This window comes from Talpa europaea, assembly GCF_964194135.1.
Source record: "Talpa europaea genome assembly, chromosome: 13".
Lineage (NCBI taxonomy): Eukaryota > Metazoa > Chordata > Mammalia > Eulipotyphla > Talpidae > Talpa > Talpa europaea.
Genome location: NC_140080.1, coordinates 53,348,590 through 53,372,757, shown reverse-complemented (window position 1 = coordinate 53,372,757; position 24,168 = coordinate 53,348,590). Strand labels below are relative to the sequence as shown.

Sequence of the window (24,168 nt, the reverse complement as noted above, 5' to 3'; positions counted from 1 at the left end):
ACATCTGTCAGTGGAGGGGGATATTGCACTAAACCCCAAAAGGGAGCTAAGGCTGAAGAGAAAAGATAAGGTCCAAAGTTCAAAGAACAAGGACTCAGATGCTCAACTTGAAGACGGAAAGAATGCAAGTGTCTTAGCATCTAGTTAATTTGATAGAAGCAGCTCTAGCAGGGCTGGCAAACTGCATTCATTCAATAAAAACATTGTGTAAATTCTGAATTCATGGAAACATAGTCCTTAGAGTAAGGGAAGGATGCCCTCCCTCCATACCTTGAGTAAAGGCATCGGGCTCTGGGCATGATACTGTAAGGCAGGTGGTGACAGTCACACCTCAGGCTGGTGAAGGCAACATAGCCACCCGCCATGATCACCATGAATTACATATTTGACCAGGAGGGTGAGGATTCAAGACTTTTGGATATGTGAAAGAAGCATTTTTATCAAATAGTTTTGTAAATTATTTGTTAAGAAAGGGCTGCTTTAATGAACAAATTTGAACTAATGGTTTGTCTCAGTGGCTCCAAAGATTAATACTATCCCAGAAGATGAATGGGCCAGGAACACCAGTTCCAGGAATAACCAGGGATGTTGAAACAGGAGCCGAGCTGCAATGGGAGTGAGCTCCTGATTTCTAGAGGTGAGTAAATGTACATTAGTAACCACCTGGAGCATATGTTGTCATCAGCCTTAGGGTCAGAAGGGACTCTGACAAAACTGAAGGTCTCTTGCAAACCTAAAATTCCAAATTCTGGTCCCAGACACTGCTTTCTGTTTAAAGATGGTTTCAGTTACAGAAATCGTCAATTAGCAGTGACTCTGAAGTCACTAGGGATAAACACTGAACACAGCTTTTAAAAAGGGGAAAGAACCTGAAGCAGAATGTGTTTTGTTTGACATCATGAAATTGCACAACAATCTAGATTCAGAATCTTTGTCTAGTCTTCTGGCACTGCATACAGCCATGTTGTGTAATGCTATAGCTAATTAACAAACCCAGAGGATATCTTCCACGACTTCTAGGTAACATATGGTGGGCCATCTCCTGGGAGCAGGGGCCTGTCTGAAAGGTATCCATCACTTTTTATCCCAGGGAGACTCTTTTCCACAATCTTTCATGGATTGAGTTAAGCAGGTTGTGTTATTTTCCAGGTACAAATCAACAGGTCAGCAACTAATCTTAGAAATACCCTCTGGTGGATTTGGGCCAGGAAAGGCAGGTAATAACTTAATGTCCTAAGAGTACCTGATCTTGTTAAAAGAGTTAGCTGTGTCAGGGGAATAGGGATGCAGCATGAAAGAAGTGATCGACAGCCTTAACTCTCCATGTGACCTCTGTCCTCATGATTGGCCAAGGGAACTTCCCTGCTAATTACATCTCCCTTAAAGTTGCCTGATATCAATTCTCTTTAAATCCTTAAATGAGATTTTCTCATTTTCTCCATTAGGACTTTACTTTTGCCTGCAGCATGAGTTGATTAGAGAGAATAAAAATTTTTTAATAGTGTTGCAGCTATTTGTATCTTCATTAAGCTCATTTTACCTTGTAGGACTGGAATAATTCTTTAATTCCACATATATAATGGAGTCAGCAAAGGTTAACACATATCTTTTTAATTGAGGGAAACCACGCAATGCTTCAGTTTCTATATTCACCTATGCACTGCTTTAATTTAGTAGCTCTCCCAGTGGAAATTACCTTTAAATTCCACAATGGAAAGACACTTCTGAATAGAAAAGAAGATGACACATTTATGGTAGCTAGAGGCCAGTGAGGAGCCCACTGTTCTAATTCTTCAGCTGGTTCCCAGTGATTAGGCCATACCCTAGCTCCCTAAGTCTTCTGGGGTATCTTTCTCAGTGAGCAGCTCAGTTCCCTTTAATGAATTATCTAACCTGCAGCAAGTTAGTCATGGCTCAATTTATACAAGTAACCATGTTTCCATACCCGCTAATATAGAGAATGAGATTTTAAGACTATGGAAAGAGGGCCTCCCTGGTGGCGCAATGGGTTAAGACTCAATCTATGATGTATCCACAGCCACTGCAGCACAAGTTTGAGTTCGATCCCTCCCTGCCAGTGAACAACCTACATGGTGCAGCAGACATCTCCTGTCTTGCCTCCTGCTCCCCTCAGCAGTGTATTTCAGTAGATCTGCCTGTTCTGTTCCCCACTCTCTCTCTCTCTGGTGAATCCTCTCAGGCCCCACACCTCTCGCCTATACCCCAGCTCTTGTATGCATAAATAAATAAATCTTAAAAAAAAAAGACTAGGGAAAGATATCAGATTATTCTATGTGAGTAAGAAGGCATGATCATGGACAGTTTTCATTCAAGGCCACCAGACTTCTGTATGGGTCACTCAGTCCTTTTCTGTCAGTTGTCTCCTGTCCTCAACACCAACCTTGGGCTAGGGGGAGGTGGCTCAGCAGTAAATGTTTACTAAGATATCCAGGAGAACATACATTTTTTTAAACAAGAAGAGAGCAATGCTTGACACAGAAAAATGTATTTTCAATATTGATGATAACTTATTTAAATACCTCCAGATGATTTTGCAAATTCTATAGCAAAAAGTTCTTGTCTACTTGGACTCAACCACCAGTACCCCATGGAAGTAAAAATGAGGCACAGCGAACTCATTCTCAAATTGATGTCCACAAAGAAATTCAAGAGAGTAAATTTATGTAAGAATTTGTACCAACATATCAGTCTACTGAGATAAGACTTTCTGAAGGAAACTGATGAATATCTTACATTTGGATAAATGTAGTCTCTTTCTAAACCAAGGAACCAGTGTGACTTTGCTCTGGAAACTTACACTCAGTGACTACGCTAATCCTAAACTTCATACCAACAAACATACCAGACAAGTCCCAGTTTCAGGGTCACAGGTGTCACTGTGGTTGTTGCAATTGCAGGGCACACAAGGAGCGAGCAGATGGTGGGGTCCTTTGCCACCATTTTCTGGAAGCTTCCCTCTGTGGTAACCAGGTGCACAGTCCTGAAGCAATGCAAATGGAATGAAAGGAAAAAACAACCTGATTAAAAACTGGACAAGGGACTTGAATCAATATTTCTCCAAAGAAAATACACAAATGGTTCACAAACTCATGAAAAGATGCTCAACATTACAGATCACTGGGGAAATGTTAACCAAAGACCTTTAAGATACCACCCATACCCATGAGGATGGCTACTATCAAAAACAAGCTGACTATACACCTGAGGCATACAGCAGGGGAGGAAGAGGGGTCAAAACAGGGGAGGGAAAAGCACAAGGGAGGAGACTCCCTGGTGGAGCAAGGGGTTAAGATGCAACCTATGATGCTGTCCACAGCCACTGTAGCATGAGTTCGATACCTGGCCGGCCAGGGAGCAACCCACATGGCGCGGCCGACCTCTCCTGCCTCGCCCTCCTCTCCCCTCAGCAGTATCTTTCAGTCAATCTGCCTATTCTGTTCTCCACTCTGGCTCTGGTGAATCCTCTTGCCCCTTGCATCTCTGGCTTGCACCCCAGCTCTTGTATGCATAAATAAATAAATCTTAAAAAAAAAAAAAAGAGCACCAGGGACTGTGGTGATGGATCACTAGTGCTATGGTGGTGGGAGAACTACAGAGACTGCACCTGAGGGGAGAAATCAAATATTGCACAAAAGTTAACAGTGATATAAGAAGATAAATATAACTTTAAAAAAAAAGGAAAGAAAGTCAAGGGAGTTGTGTCTCATTAATTTTTTTGTAGCTTTCCCTGACGGTGATGGTCTCCAGCATTTATGAAATTACAAACACACTATTTTTTCTTACAGATCCACAACATAGAAAAACTTAAACAGGGCCTCCCCGGTGGCGCAGCAGTTGAGCACTGGTTTGCGAAGCAGCCCGCAGCCTCTGCAGCGATGGTTAGATTCCCAGCTGCTCCCCGGCCACCGGGCAAGGGTCCCACATGGTGCGCAGACTCTCCTGCCGCCCGCTGCTCCCCTCAGCAGTGTACTTCGGTCCTTCTGCCTGCTCTGCTCCCTGCTCTGGCTCTGATGAATTCTCTCACCCTCCCGCGCTTCTGACTGTACCCAGTGCATGTATAAACAAAATAAATAAATCTTTAAAAAGAAGTTACCAAGCCCTATAATATATATTTTTAAAAAAAAGAAAAGAAAAACTTAAACAAACAAACTAAAAACAGAACAAAAAAGCCCAGAAAATAACAATTCTGATAAGAATACAGAGAAACTGGAACTCTTGTATACTGTTGATAGGAAGGTAGAGTGTATAACACTGCACAGAGGGCAGGGCAGCCCCTCCAAAAGTTAAAAACAGAATTGCCACATGATCCAGCAATCCTATATTTGGGTATAAACCCCCAAGAACTGAAAGCAAAGTCCTGGAGAGATTCTGTACAACATGTTCAAAGTACAACTATTCACATAGACAAAAGTGAAAACAACCCAGATGTCCACTAACAGATGAACAGATAAATAAAATGTGGCATATACATACAGTGGAAAATTATTCAACCTTAAAAAGCAAGAAATTTCATGATATGCCATAATATGGATGAACGTTGAAGAAGACATCATGCTAGTGAAATAAGCCGGGCATCAGAGACAAATACGACATGATTCCATTTATGACTTACCTGAAGTGTTCAAATTCATAGACAGAAATCAGAATGGTGGTTGCTGAGAACTAGGTAGGGGAAGTGGAGGGGTCACAGGGGAGGATGGGAAGTGAGTGTATAATGAGTACACGATTTTACATTTGCAAGATGAAGAAGCTAGAGATTGTATAATAATGGGAATGTTCTTAACATGATTGAATGCTACACTTAAAAATGGTCAGGATGGTTAAGTTTATGTTTTTGCATGTTTTACCAATTAAAAGTTTTTAAAGGGATGAATGATACAATCAATGCACACAATGCACACAATCATAACATAAGTTATGTTTATCACTTGGAGTTGCAGTAACAAGCATATTTCAACTCAAGAACAGAACAGGAAGTGAACTTTGACCCCTGACCCCTACCTGACAGGAGAGTCCAGCAGTGCCAGCAGGACAGAGACACTTCTCTATGAGGGACGCTGCTTTGCTCCCGGGACGCAGTGTCTCTGCCTTTCTGCCAACCTCCATCGAGACATTGGAGATTCTGTGAAAGTGTTGTGTTAAAAAGTGTGAGAGGAAACACTAATATTTAGAAAGACACTTTCTAGAAACATAGCACATTACATAATGATATTTGCACCTACATCAAACCAAAGCTTCCTGCCAGTTTGGGAGTTGTTGTTCCTACTCATGACAATAAAGAAAATGCACCTGAGCGCTGTCCTTACATGGCCAAGGTCCTCGATCAACTTTAGAACTTAAAATTAATGCCACAGAAAGTGTATCTGAAAGACTTCTGGAAGCACTAGCTTGGTCAAAACTTCCTATTTTTTTTTTAAGTTTTTTTTTTTTTTTTAAGATTTTTATTTATTTATTTATGCAAGAACCGGGGTATAGGCCAGATTTGTGGGAGGGTGATAGGATTGACCAGAGACAGAGTGGGGAACAGAACAGGCAGACTGACTGAAATACACTGCTGAGGGGAGCAGCAGGCGCTACAAGAGAGGTCTGCTGTTCCATGTGGGACCCTAGCCGGCTGGCCAGGATCGAACCAGCGCTGCAGAGGCTGTGGATAGCTTCACAGTGCTGAGCTCAACCGCCTGCGCCACCAGGGAAGGACCACTATATATATATATATATATATATATATATATATTTTAATATGAAAAGTCCTGACAGCTTTCCTGATACGTAACTACAAATAAATTAGCACTTCAGTTTAAGGGCAGAAAATGGCAGAATTGGGGCTTCCCTGGTGGTGCAAGATGTTAAGCACCACACTATGAAGCAATCCGCAGCCTCTGCAACATGAGTTCAATCCCTGGCCTGCCAGGGAATGACCCACAAGGCACAGCAGACCTCTCCTGACTCACTTGCTCCTCCCCTCAGCAGTGTATTTCAGTCCATCTGCTTATTCTGTTCCCCACTCTGTCTCTGGTGAATCCTTTCAAGACCCCCCCACCCCCGCATCTCTGGCCTGTACCCCAGCTCTTGTATGCAAAAATAAATAAATCTTAAAAAAAAAGAAAATAGCAGAATTTATTTGTTTTTTTTAAATCTTACCTTTAACTAAGATATTACCATTATATTTTATGTCCACATATGGAAGATGGATAATATGCAATTTTTCACACATTTCATAATATTAATATTTAACAACATTTTTGTAAGGAACAGAATTACATATATTAATAGACAGGAGATAATGGGGGGTGACGTGAATCAAATCTCTTCAGTTCAGTTTCAAGTAAGAAAAATATTTTTAAAATTCTAGAAAGTTCCAACTACCTGCTTTGTTGTAATCCTTGGCCATATGATGCTTTGATGAGAATGTACTCAATGTTGCTAAGAACAGACATAAAATCCGAGCGTGTGACAGGTTCTTCAGAAACAGAGTTAAAATATTTCCAAAAACTCTGTGGATAAGAAACACATTCAATTAAACAGAGAGTACAGTTTTCAGAGGTAATTGATTTAGATTGATTAAATTATTTGTTTCTTTTTGTAAATTTCCCCAAGAGCGAGTTCAGTGTTGCACCTGATGCTAAGTTTGAATGACACTGCATTTAATCTCCTGTGACCTCCCAGGAGCAGGAGAGGTGCTGTTCTCATCCGTCAACACACTCATCACCCATGGCAGTGCCAGCCACATGGGATCTGCCCATACACATGTGTGGGAGGAATGGACACACAATTCCAAGGTCAAGCAAGCTCAAAGACTTCAGATTATTATACCTCAAATAAAGGATTTAAGATGCAAATTCCACTAAATTTACATAAGATTAACAACCATGTTTTAAGAATGTGAAATCTGAACTATTTTTTAAAATCTTGATAGACTCATTGGAATTTTGATCTGAGAGTTTCTGGTTCACTCTTTTACTAACAGCCTTAAAATCTCACTACACCAGTAGCAAAATGCATGCATTTAAGGGACTCTGATGAGAGCACATCTTCACCTCTTTCATTCCGACTTCTTGCTCTTGCCACACTCCGTTCTCTGGAGGGGGCATGTCCACATAAATCACTTGCTTTCTGGTCTGGCCGCCTTTGATGAGCACTTGTGGTTCAAGGTTGAAGGTGCCGATGCCGTTGGATGAGTAAAAAGCCACGCTATACCTTAGTGTGCCACCGTAGGCCATGAGCTTTAGAAGAGTAAACTGTGGTTACTTCTTTGATACAGCACTGTTCAAAAGTATTTTATTACAAACCTTCAGTCGATGAAAGAAATCTACTTTAAAAATATAACACGAGTGTAATATATTGTCTGCAACAATTTGCTTCCTTCTAATTCTTAGTTATGAATTCTTTTTATTTTTTTAATTTTTTTTTTTAATTTTTTTTTTTATAGAGGCATGTTTTTTTTTTTTTATTTATTTATTTGTTTGTTTGTTTATACATGCACTGGGTACAGTCAGAAGCGCGGGAGGGTGAGAGAATTCACCAGAGCGGGAGGCAGAGCAGGCAGAAGGACCGAAGTACACTGCTGAGGGGAGCAGCGGGCGGCAGGAGAGGTCTGCGCGCCATGTGGGACCCTCCTCCGGTGGCCGGGGAGCAGCCGGGGATCGAACCGGCGCCGCAGAGGCCGCGGGCAGCTTCGCAACCCAGCACTCAACCGCTGCGCCACTGGGGAGGCCCAGTTATGAATTCTTAAGTTGATCCAAACTATAGTTTTGGTTTTTTTTTAGATTTTTAAATATTTAAAAAAAATGCTTTATTGGTGTATGATTGGCTGTACAAAGCTGTGAATAGTTAATGTATACAATTCAGTGAGCTTGGAATGAATAAGTACGTAGCTGAAAAGCCACCTCCGCCATCAAAGCCACAGACATATCCATTAATCCCAATGTTTTCATTTAATGATACCAACAAAGGTGAGCTTCAAAGTAATAAATCAATGAGGTAGTGATTCTAATCATTTGCAAGCTCTTTTGAATTAAAAATGATCATGTATTTGTGAGCACTGGATGGATATTTGCAAATTTTAATGATCAGGGTGTATTCACACACAGATTCTGATGTTTATGGAGACAAAAATGCAAGCAATGCTTTCAAAACTCTTTTATGGTAGGATCATATTTTCCTATCAAAATTTACTGATGATTTCTTGGGAAGGACCTCCCAGACCATAGTGCCCAGGCTTCTTTTGTGACTCCATTAATAAAAACAATAAATGTTTGTTGAATGATTGCTTTAAGAACAAAAAATGATATGATTTGAATCTTAAACTGCTTTTAATTTTAATTAAAAAGTTTAAGGAGCCATACATTTGGGGGAATTTTTATAAGTGTCAAACTTCTCTATTTTAGAAGAGGAAATTAAAATGCCCTCCAGTTAAGGTCAACACAGGTTGACTTAAAGATTATCATGTATAGTCGAGCACTGTTATTGTGCTTTCAAATTGCATTTGAAATGATTATTTCAAAGATTATTTGAAATAGTGATTTCAGAAGATACCCATGTCCCTCAGAAACTGGACTGGCTCTAGGCTGTGCATGGCCTCACCTGGTCCCCCTGGAACTGGCCGGGCAGCCGCCAGTAAAATGGCTCTTCATGGACGTGCTGCCTGACAGTCACAGCGTCCAGGAGGACATCTGGAGCCTGGAGATACACCCCCTCAGCTGTGCCCCTAAGGTTACTCTGAGAAACCACACGCAGAAGAGGTTGATCTGAGTCCAGCATTACCTAGACATAAAAGGGAAGAAAAATCACTAATTTAGAGCATGAACTAATATGTCACCTTTGCAGATTCTACCAAGTTTTACAAATGGATAGCTTCATTATTAAAACTGGAATAAGAAACACTTTTTCTTTCAACATCTGGGTTAATATTAACTGAATGTTTTATTTTTTTAAAAAAGATTTATTTTCTTAAAACAAGTACTGAGGTACAGGCCAGATGCGCGGGAGGGTGAGAGGATTCACCAGAGACAGAGCGGGGAATAGAACAGGCAGACTGCCAAAACAAACTGCTGAGGGGAGCAGCGGGAAAGGTCTGCTCGCCATGTGGGATTGTTGCCAGCCGGCCGGGATCGAACCGGTGCTGCAGAGGCTGCACACAGCTTCACAGTGCAGTGCTCAAGCTTCTGCGCCACCAGGGAGGCCCAGAATGTTTTAAACTATTGCATTTAAGGCCAATCATGCTATATTGGAGCAGTATCCAGTTATCTTTATTTTCTCTTTCGGTAGATTTTCTCCTTTATTTTTGTTTTTGATAGATTAGCTAAAGAGGAACACCGAATGTCTACTTCCTCTGACAGCAAGCTGGAACTTCACAACTGACGAGAAGTTCTGAAGTCTTAAGAACAAAATTTAACCTTAGTACTTGACTGCCTTTCCCCCACCCCCCACCTGACTCCCAAGGAGATAACTCACCGGGGTCCTCATGTAACCCTCCACCTCCGAGCAGAGCTGCGAGAGTCCAAAGCAGAAGCAAGGGGTGCACCCCCGAGGGTTGTCAGCCTGCAGCCCGTAGGTACCTGGTCGGCACTCACTGCACTGCAGGCCAATGACATTTTCCTAGTGGGGAGAAATAAGACTCTTTACCTGAAAGTAAGGGAAACAATCTGAACAATCAGAAACAAAATAAAACACAAAAATAATTATGGATTAACACATATCCCTGAACTCCATATTTATTCAGGCAAGTTCCTGAATCATCTCTGAACTTCTTGGAAAATACAGATTCCTGGAGGAGAATCTTCTGGGATGGCCCCAGATGACTGATGTTCAGGGTGGAGAGCTAGGGACCAGATAATTATCAGGCGGTCCTTCTCTCTGCCCATCTGTAATAGCTATCACAGATCTGGCGAGTTTAAAAATATATCTGCTGATGTTCTGTAACTCTTGGGTTGTAGTATCCACATGAGCTTTCCTTTCTCTTCCCAGTCACTAATCAATTTACTCCCCTCTGGCTTCCATCTCACCAGGCCCCGGGAAAGATCCAGAGAAGGCAGCTAGCGACCTCGTCAGAACAAAGTACAACAAGAAAAGGGATGAAAATACAGAAAATTAAACACAATGTGGAAATCTAACCTCCTGGGAAAACACACACACATTATTTCCTTCAGTCTGGCCAGCACATCCAAGAGAGTAATTTCTTGCCAGTTATAAAATCATAAATCTTAAAGCCCCATGTTATCTATGTTACCTGTATATTCAAGATAGACTATCTATTCAGTCAACAGGATCACATGTTAGAAAACTCAGTGCATTTTTCAAATCAGTGCCATCATTTGACACTTGTGATAAACAGTAAAAATGCCATTTGAAGAATCATCCATTGTTCCAGAAAAGCATATAAGGAATTAAACTCAAACCTCAAAGATAAAGTGATGCATTAACTTAGCTGCTTATTTGGATGAAGACAGTCATGAGTCAGCAGAGGAAGAAAGTGCAGCATGGGTGGGGGGGCAGTACCTTGCAAGAGCAGGAGCCTGTTTCCTCTGCACAGCCACAGAGGCCCCGCTCCTGGTCACAGGTGTCAGCCACCGTGCCCCTCAGGTCGCAGTCACAAGCCACACAGTCTGGGAAGTCGCGGTGACCCAGGGCGCACCGATCACAGCACCGTCCCCCGAAGGTGGGCTGACACTGGCAGAGGCCAGTGAACATGTCACACTGGTCACTGGCTGAGCCTACAAGACTGCAATTGCAGGCCTGAAAGAAAATTAAGCTAAATAAACAAAAAGGCAGCTTTGATGTCTTCCTGATGCACGCATGTTGGGGGTAGAGGAATACACACCACATAGGGCAAGTAAACAGATGAGCCGCCTGCCCTGTGGCTGATGCTGTGTGGAGCCATTTTGTCAGGTGCCACCGGGAGGAGGACCCACCGGCTGCCACCTGAGCATCTTTGTGGCCTGGATTTCCATTGGCTTCATAGTTCAACCAGTCCAGCAATATTATTTTAGAAGTCAAGGAGTTTTCTTATTTTAATTTTTTTTTAAGATTTATTTTATTTATACAAGAGCTGGGGTACAGGCCAGAGGTGCGGGAGGATGAGAGGATTCACCAGAGACAGAGCAGGGAACAGAACAGGCAGACTGACTGAAATACACTGCTGAGGGGAGCAGCAGGTGAGACAGGAGAGGTCCGCTGCACCATGTGGGACTCTCCCTGGCTGGCTGGGAATCGAACCTGTGCTGAAGAGGCTGCAGACAGCTTCACAGCGCTGTGCTCAACCCACTGAGCCACCGGGGAGGCCCAGTTTTCTTGTTTTTAAAACAAATTTTGCCTAAGTTTGTGTTTGAGGAAAGTTATATAGAAAACTTAAGCCCTTAAAGTTTGGCCATAACCACCAATAAGAGATTTGTGCCTTTCTCTTGGAAAATAGCATCCAGGGCAGAATATATCTTTAAGGGATTAAAATAAAATTTGATCCATCCACTACACAACAAGGTTCTTAAAGAAAACTCAGAATAATGTATTTCAAGGGTGCTGCTTCTTCTACTTTGAGCCCCATCATCCACACCCAGTTTAACTACATACCATAAATACTAGTTAAAATCAAGCAAAGGAAGAACAGTGGAACTTGCTAAGGCAAAGCAGGTCTCAGAGGAGCAAGAGCACAGCACCCACCTGGCACCCGAGCTCCAGGTCATGGCCCCAGTATCCGGGTTCACATTCTCCACAGGCTGCACCCTGGGTGTGGGGCGGGCAGATGCACTCCCCAGAGGCGGGGTCACAGGTGTTGCCAGTGTGTGCGCAGTCACAGGCTGCAGTGGGGACACATGGTGTTCGGGTCAGGTTGACAGAGGAAGGGTAAGAGTCAATGCCACAAGTTAGTTCCCCTTCATTGCCAATTCAAATCATTTTCCTAGTTCTCAAATTGACCTCGTGATCCCTAAGACCCCTCCCTCCACATCCCCAGGGAGGCTGGCTTTAATCAGGACAGACAGGGAGAAATAGAGAAAAGATTGGGAAGACCTCCACAGCAGGGGAGAACAGTTAAGTTTCTATTCACTGAGCACTTATTGTGCACCAATTTAAACGACTTTATGTACAGCCTTCAAAGTAACTCTGCGGGGAGATTATAATTAGCATCTCCATTTTAGAGATAAGGAATCTAAAGCTAAGTGATGTTAAGTGATCGACCTAAATGCACACAGTGAGTGTGAGCACAACTAAAGCTCATAGTGGGACCCAGAATAGGGACCACAAAATTGAATAAAGGGACGAAATCATACATGTCGGAGATGTATGGAGAAAAAAGCAAGGGAACTTAACAGAATTAGAGACAGAGGACTGCTCAAAGGAAAGGCTGGGGTTACTACACAGTATCGAGCAATGGATTCAGTGCTTACGTGTACAGCCACCATCCTGGAATGCGTAGAAGCCCTGAGCACACCTGTCGCACCTGTCCCCAGCTACACCCAGAATGCAGTGACACCGGCCTTCCTCTGTGCAGTCGTCTGACATGGAGCCCAACGCGCTGCAGTTACAGGGCAGGCAGCCATGCCCTGTGGCCAAGCCATAATAGCCGTGCTGTTCAACGGAGGGGCGGAGAGGAGAAGCCAAAATGCATTTCAGTCAATAACAATATACAGAGAATGTTTTCTGAAGTAAAGATAGTCTGTTTCATAGAATCGTGAAGTGCTCAGGTCCATTTCATTTGGACCATGCTCAAGGTGTCAGTCGCAGATATCACTGATAAGAACTTGACTTGTGTCAACGACCACAGGTGTCTTACCAAGCACTGGTCACACTGCTGTCCGGTCACATGTGGTTTGCAGTCACAGAGGCCAGTCTCATGGTGGCACACTCCGGAAAGGGCGCCCTCTCCATGGCACTCACAAGCTAACACACACACAAGACGGAAAAATGAGAGTTCATTTCCAGGGATGATTATAACAAGATCTCTTGGTCCCCCAAAGGAAAAACTTTAAACACTCATGTTTCAAATCACAAAGCTAAAAATATTATTTTGCAATAACTTTAAATTTCTGAAGAGTAAGCTGTAATAGGGTTAGTAGAGGAACCAACACATCTTCAGTCAGACTACCTAGGTTTCTACACCTTCTTCAAGTCTTAGATCAAGTGACCCTTGCTCTGGGGGTAGCCCTGGACTGCGCTAGCTAGCGCATGGATATAGCCCTCCTTCCTGCCTCATAGCATCTTGTGTATGCCCTATATGCTGGCCACTGTCCTACGTGTCTCCCAAGCAAACTCTGGGGTGTGACTGATGCAACGGGGGAATAAAATGCACCTGAAAATAGAAACCTGGGCTGACAGCTTGGCCCAGACCCAAAGCCTCCCTGTTCTGACCCTCTTCCCCCACCTTCTGTGCATCAGCAACACCTTCTATTTTTTTTTAAGTTGTGTTTGTTTATTTATTTGTTTATTTGTTTGTTTTTACATCGTTGTTCATTTTTGCACAATGTTTGGTATCTCCTCTCAAGTGTTATCCCCATAAAATTGCCACCACAAGACCCCCATGAACCATCACTATAGACTCAGGCTCTTCCCTCCCATTTTGATCCCTCTCCCTCCGCCCCCCCCCCACCAAAGAATGGCTCCAATTTATAGTCTGACTGCTAGCTTTTTCTTTTTTTCTTTTTCCTGATCCCTTACATGGTTTCCCTATGTTCCTCTTATAAGTGAAAACATCCGGTATTTTTTTTTCCTTCTGACTTATTTCATCAAGCATAATCCCTTCCAGCTCCATCCATGTTGCTGCAAATGGCATACGTTTATCTTTTTTGAATGCTGAGTGGTCTTCCACTGACACCTTCTATTTTGTATCTTCTTTTTTTTTTGTATTTTTTTTGTATGGTCTTTTTTATCCTCATGGCAAAACACTGAAGCAGTTTTGTCAATGAAGACACAAATATTAAAGGTAAAACAAAGTTTTGATGAAGAATGGAAAATTCTGAAATGTGTTTGAACAACTTGGATAGGTGAATTCACTTTTTCTTTTTTTTTAAATTTTCTTTTTTTAATTTAAATTTTATTTTTATATTCCCCATACAATTACAACCCCCTTATTTTGACCCCAATCCCTCCCCTCCCCACCCCCCACCCCCAATAGAGTGTCTCTGGTTCATAGTTGTTTGTTGATTTTGAAATTTTCTTTCTTATAATTAGTCTTTTTCCTGGTGCCTTATTCAAGTTTTCTAGATTCCTGCTATGAGTGAGACCATCCAGTATTTTTCTTTTTCTTTCTGGCTTTGAATTCACTTTTTCAACTGTGAATTTTATGCAATCTAAATGTAAATCAAGTATTCTGATGGAAGTTTAGCATCCTAAGTGAAATGACCTAAATACACTGGGTTTTAAAGACTTGGTATTTAAAGAACAGAAAGCCAGCATCTCATTAGTTCTTCATAAAAACCTGACTACATGATAACACATTACTTTTTTCAGAAATGTTTTAATATATACATATAACTATGACCCTCTTAGCAATGAGAAAATAGTGATTCAAAGATGTTAATAAATTTGTCTAAAGTCACACAGCTGGTCACAGCCAAACCTGACTGTGCCCATCAGACTCCAAAGTCTGGGAACTTCTTCTGTGTTTCTTTTCCCATAATGTGTGACCCCTTAATAGTCTTGGGCCAGCATTTTCCAAATCCTATCATAGTGTTTAGTGTAGTGCCTGGGGGAAAATACTAGAGAGTAAGTGATGAAAGAACAAAGGGATGAATCATCAAGGTTTGCAGCAAAGATGTAAAGAAATAACATGGGAGTTGAAGTAAATTTTGTAGCCTTATACAAATACCAGTTATCAATTATCCTCTTCTGCTAAGCAATCTAGGTGGCCTTTGTGGCTAAGATCAGGCTGATTGGCCCAAGGCTATAAGGCATCTTTACTCTCTGGCTGGGTACATAGGAAAAGCTCTTTCCTTTATCGCTATCACCCCCTTGTGTCTGCATGGTGTAATAGCACAGTAGAAACAGAACACACGGGAAGTTATCAAAAATCATTTCTAATTGCCATTTTTATTTACTCTTTCACTTCTTTTTCTAAGAGCTGTGAAGAAAAAGAAAAAAAACCCTGGAGCTTGTTTCAGGCTCCAAGTCTATAAGTTTTTTCACCTGGGGAATGTGAAAATGCATTTTTCTCAATGAAATGTCCCACATGATCCATAATTTCAAAACTTTAAGGCAAGCTCTACAGAGCCACACTGGGTTGGTAGTTCAGGTACCGACTGCTAATTTCTCAGGTTAGAACTTTCATTTCCACCCCACATCTTGAAATCCTATATGCTTCATAACCCCCTTAGCACCTTCCTCACGTAAATGCCGGGTGCTGAGCATTCCTTCATCTGACTGTGACAACGACCACTTGCCCTCCATGGAAAGGTGCATATTTTCTCACCATCTGACCTTTGTTTAGAGTAACACAGGTACACAGAGAAGAATTAGGTCTAGGTCCACAGCCAGCATTAACACAACAATCACTAAAAATAAAGTGACCTAGTGATCTGAGCACTTTGACACGGGTCAATCAGTGGCTTGACTTGCTGCCCACCACTCACCGCGGCAGTTTTTAGCAGTCACGGCGTCCCCGTGGAACCCCTCCTTGCACCTCTCACAGTGGGGGCCGTCTGTGTTCCCAATGCAGCGCAGGCACTCCCCGGTGACTGAGTCACAGTGGCCCTCTTCTAAGGGGTCCACATTGCCGCTGCAGTTACAGGGAACACAGGACTCCCCTGGCACTGTGGGGTTGCCATAGTAACCATCTGCACATCTGCATAAAAGATTGAAAGCAGGATCCAAATAAATGCAATTACTCTACACATTGCCCCACCATCCAGCGATTCTGTGAATGGTTAATAAATCAGACTGACTCTTTTTAGGTAAGAGTGTGAAAGCAATGCAGTTCCCAGGTTCAAACATTCACAGATTCCCTTGTCTCATTTTGAAGATCAAGGTGTCTATCCAAAATGAGCCATAAATCCCAGTGGATGTGCACCAGGTCCCAGGCCACTTGGGGCCCACATTCCCACTCAGTGTTGTCAGCAGGTCCTGGCAACTTTGGCCAGACCTTGGCATTAAAGCTTGCACGTGGGAAAAGGCAACACTGGCTTTCAGGCTGCAAATGGCAATTACTGAATCCAAAGAGCGCTCACCTCTGGAATTATCCAGAATACAGGGATATTTAAGTGTCTGAGCAGTAAATACTTACTCCTCACTGTTTCCTATTGTTATTGATGAGAACTCACGTTAGAATTTCTATTTAATTAAAAAAAAAATCAGCGCTGGAAACAAGCTGAGTGCCACAGAGTACCTCTCGCACCAAATGCCTGCATATCCCAGAGCACACTGGTCACACACCATTTCGTCTCCATCATCCAGGTGGCAGGTGGGGCTGAAACTGTCAAAACAATAGAAATGGACATGTTTTCCCAATGGATGGTGCAGAATTTCTAAAACTTTAAAAAGCTTAATTTCGACCTCTCCTGTCCTTATTAACTTTTCGCGGGTCCTCACTACAGAACCCAAGGCCACCAGCCATACTATGCACTCCATGAACCTGGCCCCAGGGCACTGGACACTCACTGGCACTGACCGGTGGTCACCGGTAGGAGTGCACTGCCCACTCTGCCTGAATTCCCTGGCTCACCCCAGTGCGGGGCTCAGCTGCTCTTTCCTCTGGGAGAACAGTTCTTACTCCTGGCACAGAGTGGCTCTTCACACAAGAGCCAAGAGCCTCCTGCACTTCAGGAATCAAAACTTCCCACAGGACCTCCACTGCCAACCAAGTTTCCTTCATATTCTTGGGTCTTGGGGGAGCCTTTGGATAGAGATACAAGCGCCCTAAGAGTCTCTCATGATTTCATCCAAGTTGTACACACTGGAATTGTACAGAAAAATTCCCACGGGGTGGGGGAGTTCCTTTGGATGCAAGTGGAGGAAGAGATCTAAAGGTTAAGCCAGTGAGAGAAGGCGGACACACATGCCCCAGCATGATGACGCACAGGCTTTGACATGACAGTCTCCCCCCACCTCACTTGTGGCATGTGCTGCCTGCGCTCTGCAATTACATGAGGTCTGCTCTTTGATGCTGTCTCACTGCACTCAGCTTCTTCTGCCTCCCCTGCCCCTCTCTGCTGCTTTCAGACTCCTTCTCCCCTTTCAAATCTAAGATCAATAGCCTTCTCACAGTGGCCATAGCGCCACTGCACTGAGGACCATTCTGTGGGTTCAGCGGGGCCACCAGCCATGGATGACCTGGTGATAGAAAAGTTACCATGGTACCTAGTGGAGTGCAGGCACTCAATAAATAGTGGCTGGATCAATAATCAGACTCTGTCTATTCTCACTGGACATCACATTTACATATTTGGGTCATTAGATCAAAAATTCCTAAACAATGGAACAATGTTTTATTCTTCCCTGTATCCCCTATATTGCCTAGCCCACTGGTGGGCACACAACAGATACTTGTGAAAGATATGAAGACCAACAGAAGGAAGATTTATGCAACTGACCTTACCATCACACAACTTTTTTGCACAATTTAATATACCAACCATTTTTTAGAAGAGAATCTTCCACCTGCATCTTTAATCCTATTACCACTGGGCAAAATCCACATTCTCGTTATACACTGTTGTGATCTGAAAGCCTCAGACCACATCTGGATAGGAATCCTGGCCATGCGAGGCAAGAGCTGCAAGTGGAGGTGCTAAGCTTACTTGTTGGAGGCTGTGGCGAGGGGGCAGGCACAGGGCTGGCAGTCCCCAGGGGTCCCTCTGGAGGGCAGGCCATAGAAGCCAGGTGCACACTGCTCACAGTGGTCCCCGGTGGTGTTGTGCTCACATGCCTATAACACACACATAGAAGGAAGACTCAATTCAGGTCTCATTAAAGGATTCTCAGATTCACCGGCAAATAACTTGAAGTCCAAATGAAAAGAAAACATTAAAACATAAACTGTGTTATACAAGTCCAGATTAACTAATTAAAATTTTTAATGTGTGTGTAAGTGGAAAGTATAAGAGCTTTCACTTCTAGCCATATTACAAAAACTGGTATGTGACATGCCCTTTTGTAGGAAACTAGAAATAGCTTACATTAAGAGAGGCCAAAAAGCACAACAATAAAATACAACTCCTGATCCTAGATGGGGGCCTGGAAAAAAAAAATTGATACAGAGAACACAATTGAGTCAACTGACAAAACTGAAAATTAGATTAGAAAAAATAAAGTAAATGTAAATGTTAGACTTACTAAAGCTAAGAACTCCACTATGTTCACATAAGAAAGTACCCTATTGGGTCTCTCCTGGTGGTGCAGCAGTTGAGCGCTGGGCTGCGAAGCTGCCCACAGCCTCTGCAGCACTGGTTCAATCCCTGGCCACTGGTGAGGGTCCCACATGGTGCACAGACCTCTCCTGCCGCCCACTGGTCCCCTCAGCAGTGTATTTCGTCAGACTGCCTGTTCTGTTCCCTGCTCTGGCTCTGGTGAATTCTCTCATCCTCCCGTGCTTCAGAACATACACGTGGAAGTATTAGGGATAAATGGGCATAGAGTATCAGGTAGACCAGGAAAAATATTACAATTACAGAGATGAATAATGAGGATACTAAAGCAAATGGGGGGAAATTAGCTAAATATGAATCTGAATAGATGGTGTGCATACTAAATTCCATTCTTGCTCTTATACTTCTCCATAAATATAAAATGATTTTTAAGTAAAGGCTTTTCAGAAATGGGGGTAAATAGCTACTAGAAATGAGAAGCAAAAATAAATAATCAATCATTACCAGGAGAAAAATCTATGAAGCATGCAGAGAAAAGGACGCAACACAGAGAGAAGTATGTAGGTAAGAATTAGTACTGATTTCTCATTTAGAACAAGGTAAGTCATAAACAAACTGAACAATCGTGAAGTACTGAAAAAATCGGCAAAAGTGTGTTTCAAAATCGAAGGGGAAAGAACCCCTTTTCCAGAGAAACAAAAGGTGAGAAAATCCGTTGGCCTTCAGACTTGTTCTAGAGAAATGCTGAAGATAGGGCTTCAGAGGCAGCAGGATGTTATGTGAGGACATTCTGGAGTCACTCCAGGACTGAAAGCACTGAAAATGGTAAATATGAATGAATAAATAGGTCAGACTTACTTTCTTCAGGTAAAACATCTCTTCAGAAGATAAAACTACCATAGTTAGTTAACAGGAGAAAGGAGTCTGCTCCCCAGCCAGCAGGAGGCAGTGCTGAGCACCTGGGCCACCACTCAAGGAAACATTACTACTATTCAGCAATTCTCTCCCAGGTCCCTCTTTTCCCATGACTCAGTCTCCCAGGGCCCCCAGCACCCCGCCTCTGTGCTGATGCTGCCCAGAGCTTTCTTCTCCTTTGGGGCATTTCTACCAAGTCCTGTGGGGCATTTCTCTCATTGCCTCTCCTCTGGGTGTCTGCTTTGCCTCCCACTTCCCCCTTTACCTCTTCCCTTAGAGCCACCCATTTTCCATATTGTTATTGGACTTTTTTTAAGATTATATATGTATGCATAGAAGAGCCAGAGTACAGGCCAGAGGAGCAGGGGGTGAGAGGATTCACCAGAGAGAGTGGGAGCAGAACAGGAAGATCCACTGAAATACACTGCTGAGGGGAGCAGCGGGAGAGTCAGGAGAGGTCTACTGCACCATGTGGGTAGCTCCCTGGCTGGCAATCGAACTCATGTTGCAGAGGCTGCAGATAGCTTCCACTTAACCCCTTGCACAACAAGGGAGGCCCCTGTTATTGGACATTTTTCATCCACCAATTAAAATAATCTTTCCAGTTTCTAAAATACAGACTTTCCTGAATTCCCAGATTGATAAGTGTTTCCATATATTACATATAATGTAGGACTATGAATACTTGTATTATATCCTATTATGCAGAGCTTCATCAGTTTCATTTAAAGTTGCCCAAGCCACACATCCCAAACTAGAGCATGTATTCAAGTCACTGGGTAAAATGCTAGTCCTGGTTCAGGAGCTCTGCAATGAGATCTGCAATCCCCCATTTCTAAATGAGCCACTGCTATCCTCAGATCCCGTTCAGCAGCAACTCTTCTCCCCATCCGAACATGCATATGATCTTGGCTTTATTAACGAACCTAAATCTATTCAAAATGCAACTGGCCTCTGTAAACTGCTACATGGTTGAGTTAAAAGTAGAATATGAAGTAACTAGGTTCCTTAAAATATATTTGATTATATTCATTTGCAAAATGTCTATGACATGATTTCTCTACTCAAAGAGCCAGGTCTGCTCTTTTTTCACTTTGGGGAAACTATTATGTACTTCTGTCGAAAAGTTACAACTCAGCACTGTCTTAGGCGTGAGCCCCCAGCCCCCAGCACCAGTTCTGCTGGTGGTGAGGTATGTGAGGGATGGGGGTGCTCATCTCCTTGGTGAGGAAAATCACTGCTCTTGATTAACGAAGAAAAAATGTAAGCACCCGAGACACACTTGACTGCATTTGATGTCCCCTCTTTGCAGGGAAAAGAAAATGGTTTCTTGGGATAAAGAGGACTCAGAGAATAGCATAGGGACAAAGGTCAACTGTGGACTGTGGGTGTTGATGACGTGTCAGGTAGGGTCATCCATTGTGACCCTATGAAACCAAAATGACTGCTCTGGGGAGGGGTGTCGATAATGGGGCAGTTACGCAAGAGTGAGGCGGGGCATGCAGGAAATCTCTCACCTTCCTGTCTGTTTATTGTAAACTCAGAACTGCTTGAAATAAATGAAAGTTTAAAAATGGGGGGTACACTAAGAACAAATGGAACCTTTTCTCTAGTAAGCTGCGTGCAGAGTTAAGTCCTGAAAGCTAGAGAGCTACAGGCCAGGCCCGACAGCTACCCAAGAAGACATAAAGATTTTGTTTGTTTAAATAGAATAGACAAAAGCAAAGTTAGGTTGAACAGATAAAATGACATCACCGAGATTTTATATTTCTTAAATTCCAATCTAAATGTTTATGTTTGTCCCCTCAAACATTGATTACTTAAGAAGGAAAAAACAGGGGCCTCCTTGGTGGCACAGGAGTTAAAGACAGCTGTATCAAGCTATTGCCAGTCACTGCAGTATGAGTTCGATTCCCAGCTGGCTAGGGAGCAACCCACAAGGCGCAACAGACCTCTTCTGCCTTGCCTGCTGCTCCCCTCAGCAGTGTTTTTCAGTAGATCCACCTGTTCTTCTCCTCCACTCTGTCTCTGGTGAATCCTCTCACCCCATGCTCTTGTATGGTCTGGTCTACACCCCAGCTCTTGTATGCATAAATAAATAAATCTTAAAAAAAATTAAAACAAGAAAAGAAGAGAAAAACACTAGCTTTACAGCAGGAAACCCTGGCAGAAACCGCCCTACCTAGTGAGAAGGCTAAGTTCCCTGGAAAGGCAGACGGTACCACAAAGCCCTGATGGGAAACATTGAGAGAGGCACAGTCCTCCTGACAAAACACACTGCTGCAAACTGACCAGGAGACAGACAGAATGCCCAGCACGCTTCAAAAAGAATGAAAGACAAAGACAAAGGGATTGCCCCAGACTGAAGGAGGAAATACACTGAAGGCAATATGGGGTCTTGGGTTTGATGCTGGAAAGGACAAGAGACAGGACTGGGATAATGGATGAAATGGGAGTGAAGTGTGTGGTGTCATGGATCAAACTGTGCCAGAGTTAATTTCTTAGTTATGCTGACTGTACTATGACACTGTGCAAGATGTGACCATGAGGGGAAGCAGTGTGGGGTACAGCGAACGCTCTGCATTTGTGACCTTTTTCTTTCTTTTTTTTAAGATTTTTAAAAAAATTATATATGCATACAAGAGCTGGGGTACAGGCCAGAGGTGTGGGGGGTGAGAGGATTCACCAGAGACAGAGTGGGGAACAGAACAAGAAGATGGACTGAAATATACTGCTGAGGGGAGCAGCAAGCGAGTCAGGAGAGGTCTGCTGTGCCATGTGGGTAGCTCCCTGGCCAGGGATCGAACTCATGCTGCAGAGGCTAAGGAAAACTTCATAGGTTGCGTCTTAACCCCTTGCGCCACCAGGAAGGCCCATTTGTGACCCTTTTCTAAAATCCAAAAAAATTACTACTTATTGTTATTAGAGCTTTAAGGCTAGTTCCTATTTAGCATTTCACTTTAATATAAATACATATTTTTGTGGCTATATGTTAACAGAAGCCTCTCATGGTCATGGAGGGTGGTACAAACACAACCTGTGAACACCCTCAAAGACTGGCAAAGTCATCTGAAAGGCCAGCCCTGCAAAACCGAATGACAGAGAGATGTCGGAAAAATCAGCCACGTGATCCAGCCGTGGATGCTGGGTGCCTGAGGAAATTTATCCTAGAGGGGATGGAGTCAGCCTGCAAACCATGATTTCAGACTCTTCTCTTACAGGACAAAGAAATAAAGATCGAAATAAAAGCCTTACTTACAGAAGAAAGAAAAATGAGGCTCCAAAGAGAATAAGCAATCACGGCATCATGCTGTGATCTACTCTATGGGCCCGATCATTAATTTCCCCAGGACTGTGACTCAATCATTCTCTTGTGGAAAGAGCATGGACATTTCTCTGCATGGTGAATAGGGTCCAGCTAATTAACATATGCATTCACTCCCTCTATGAGCCTGAATCCATTAGAACCCAGGAGTGTGGCTTGGCTTCAAGGCATGAGCCTAAAAGAATTCCTGATTGAAGTTAAAAAACAAGTCCTGCCCTTTATCTGCCCCTAAATTCATTCTCAAGATTAACTACACACTTGTTAAGCCCTGTTTCAACTCATATTGCATGAAAGACCTATTTGTTTGAAGGGTGTATCCAAGCTCACAGCTATTAAGTCTTATATATGATACAAATGTTTGTTGGAAATTTTATTCTTTTTCTTATGATATACTTATATTTGTAATGTAATATTAAAAATGCTAGCACCTGCATTTAAAAGATCCTATTCCTTTTATTTAGTCAGTTATTTAATCAACATTTTCTACCTTTGTATTGCTTTATAATCTTTGGGAAGTAATTTCTTTCTAATGTTCCAATACGAAGTCTGCAATGAAATTATATCCATCTTGTTTGGGTAAAGGGTAGATCTGGAATTTTTGTAGTAACTTTATTGATGAATAATACTTATTTGAAACTTATATAACATTATATTACTTATTTGAAACTTATGTAACATTATAATAATACTTATTTGAAACTTATAATAACATTCAATTTTGAAAAAGAAAACTTTGTCTTTTTTCACTATGACCAAAATTTAATTCTCAAGTAAAGAAGAAAGGAAGAAACATTTTATGTGATGGATTTAAATCTGAAAATTTCCTTTGCAGTCTACAGGTTAAGAATAGTCTTCTGTGGAGGAATCTTATTTATTTATTTATTTATTTATTTATTTATTTATTTATTTATTTATTTATTTATACAAGAACCGGGATATAGACCAGATGTGCAGGAGGGTGAGAGGATTCACCAGCGACAGAGCAGGAAACAGAACAGGCAGACTGATGAAATACACTGCTGAGGGGAGAAGCGGGCAAGATGAGACAGGAGAGGTCTGCTGCGCCATGTGAGACTCTCGCCGGCTGGCCGGGATCGAACAGGCGCGACAGAGGCCATGGACAGCTGTACAGTGCTGCACTCAACCGTCTGCGCCACCAGGGGAAGCCCTGGAGGAATCATTTTTTAAAAATGACTTCTGCACAGCAGTTGGCTTCAGGGTGGACAGAAGTGGCACTTAAGTTATTGACAAGAGACTCACAAAACAAACGCCATGGATATCGCACTCAGTTGCGTGGCCGTGACATTCACAGGGCTGACAGATTCCTCCGAAGAGTATTCCATCCACACGGTAATAGCCTGGAACACAGGACTGCAAAAGAAAGATAGGTGACTGGGCTGGTGAAGACAACTTTGTGCACTAGGCAAAATGTCATCTTTCCAATACATAGATACACAAACTACTCACTTTTCTGCCAGTGAAGAAATATTTTTCTTTTCAAACATCTTTACTGTGATATCTCCAACATGCCATAAGAGGCACCCACTTGAAACACATAATTCAATGATTTTTTAGTAAACTCACTGTGCCATGCAACCATCACCATAACCCAGTTCCTTG

The 24,168-nt window shown here is 42.6% G+C and overlaps 1 protein-coding gene across 1 annotated transcript in view; it reads right to left on the bottom strand.

Moving 5' to 3' along the window:
- Positions 1–24,168, bottom strand: part of LAMA1 (laminin subunit alpha 1) — a gene marked incomplete at both ends in the record, with an annotated part of 141,152 nt that overhangs the window by 50,771 nt on the left and 66,213 nt on the right. Inside the window, 14 exons of the mRNA XM_084252201.1 lie at positions 2,864–3,001; positions 5,023–5,143; positions 6,388–6,515; positions 7,059–7,244; positions 8,605–8,784; positions 9,475–9,618; positions 10,519–10,755; positions 11,677–11,813; positions 12,402–12,582; positions 12,788–12,894; positions 15,579–15,790; positions 16,331–16,417; positions 17,742–17,869; positions 23,809–23,919. Of these exons, the coding sequence (XP_084108327.1) occupies positions 2,864–3,001; positions 5,023–5,143; positions 6,388–6,515; positions 7,059–7,244; positions 8,605–8,784; positions 9,475–9,618; positions 10,519–10,755; positions 11,677–11,813; positions 12,402–12,582; positions 12,788–12,894; positions 15,579–15,790; positions 16,331–16,417; positions 17,742–17,869; positions 23,809–23,919 (2,097 nt within the window). The remainder of the gene's footprint in view (positions 1–2,863; positions 3,002–5,022; positions 5,144–6,387; positions 6,516–7,058; positions 7,245–8,604; positions 8,785–9,474; positions 9,619–10,518; positions 10,756–11,676; positions 11,814–12,401; positions 12,583–12,787; positions 12,895–15,578; positions 15,791–16,330; positions 16,418–17,741; positions 17,870–23,808; positions 23,920–24,168) is intronic.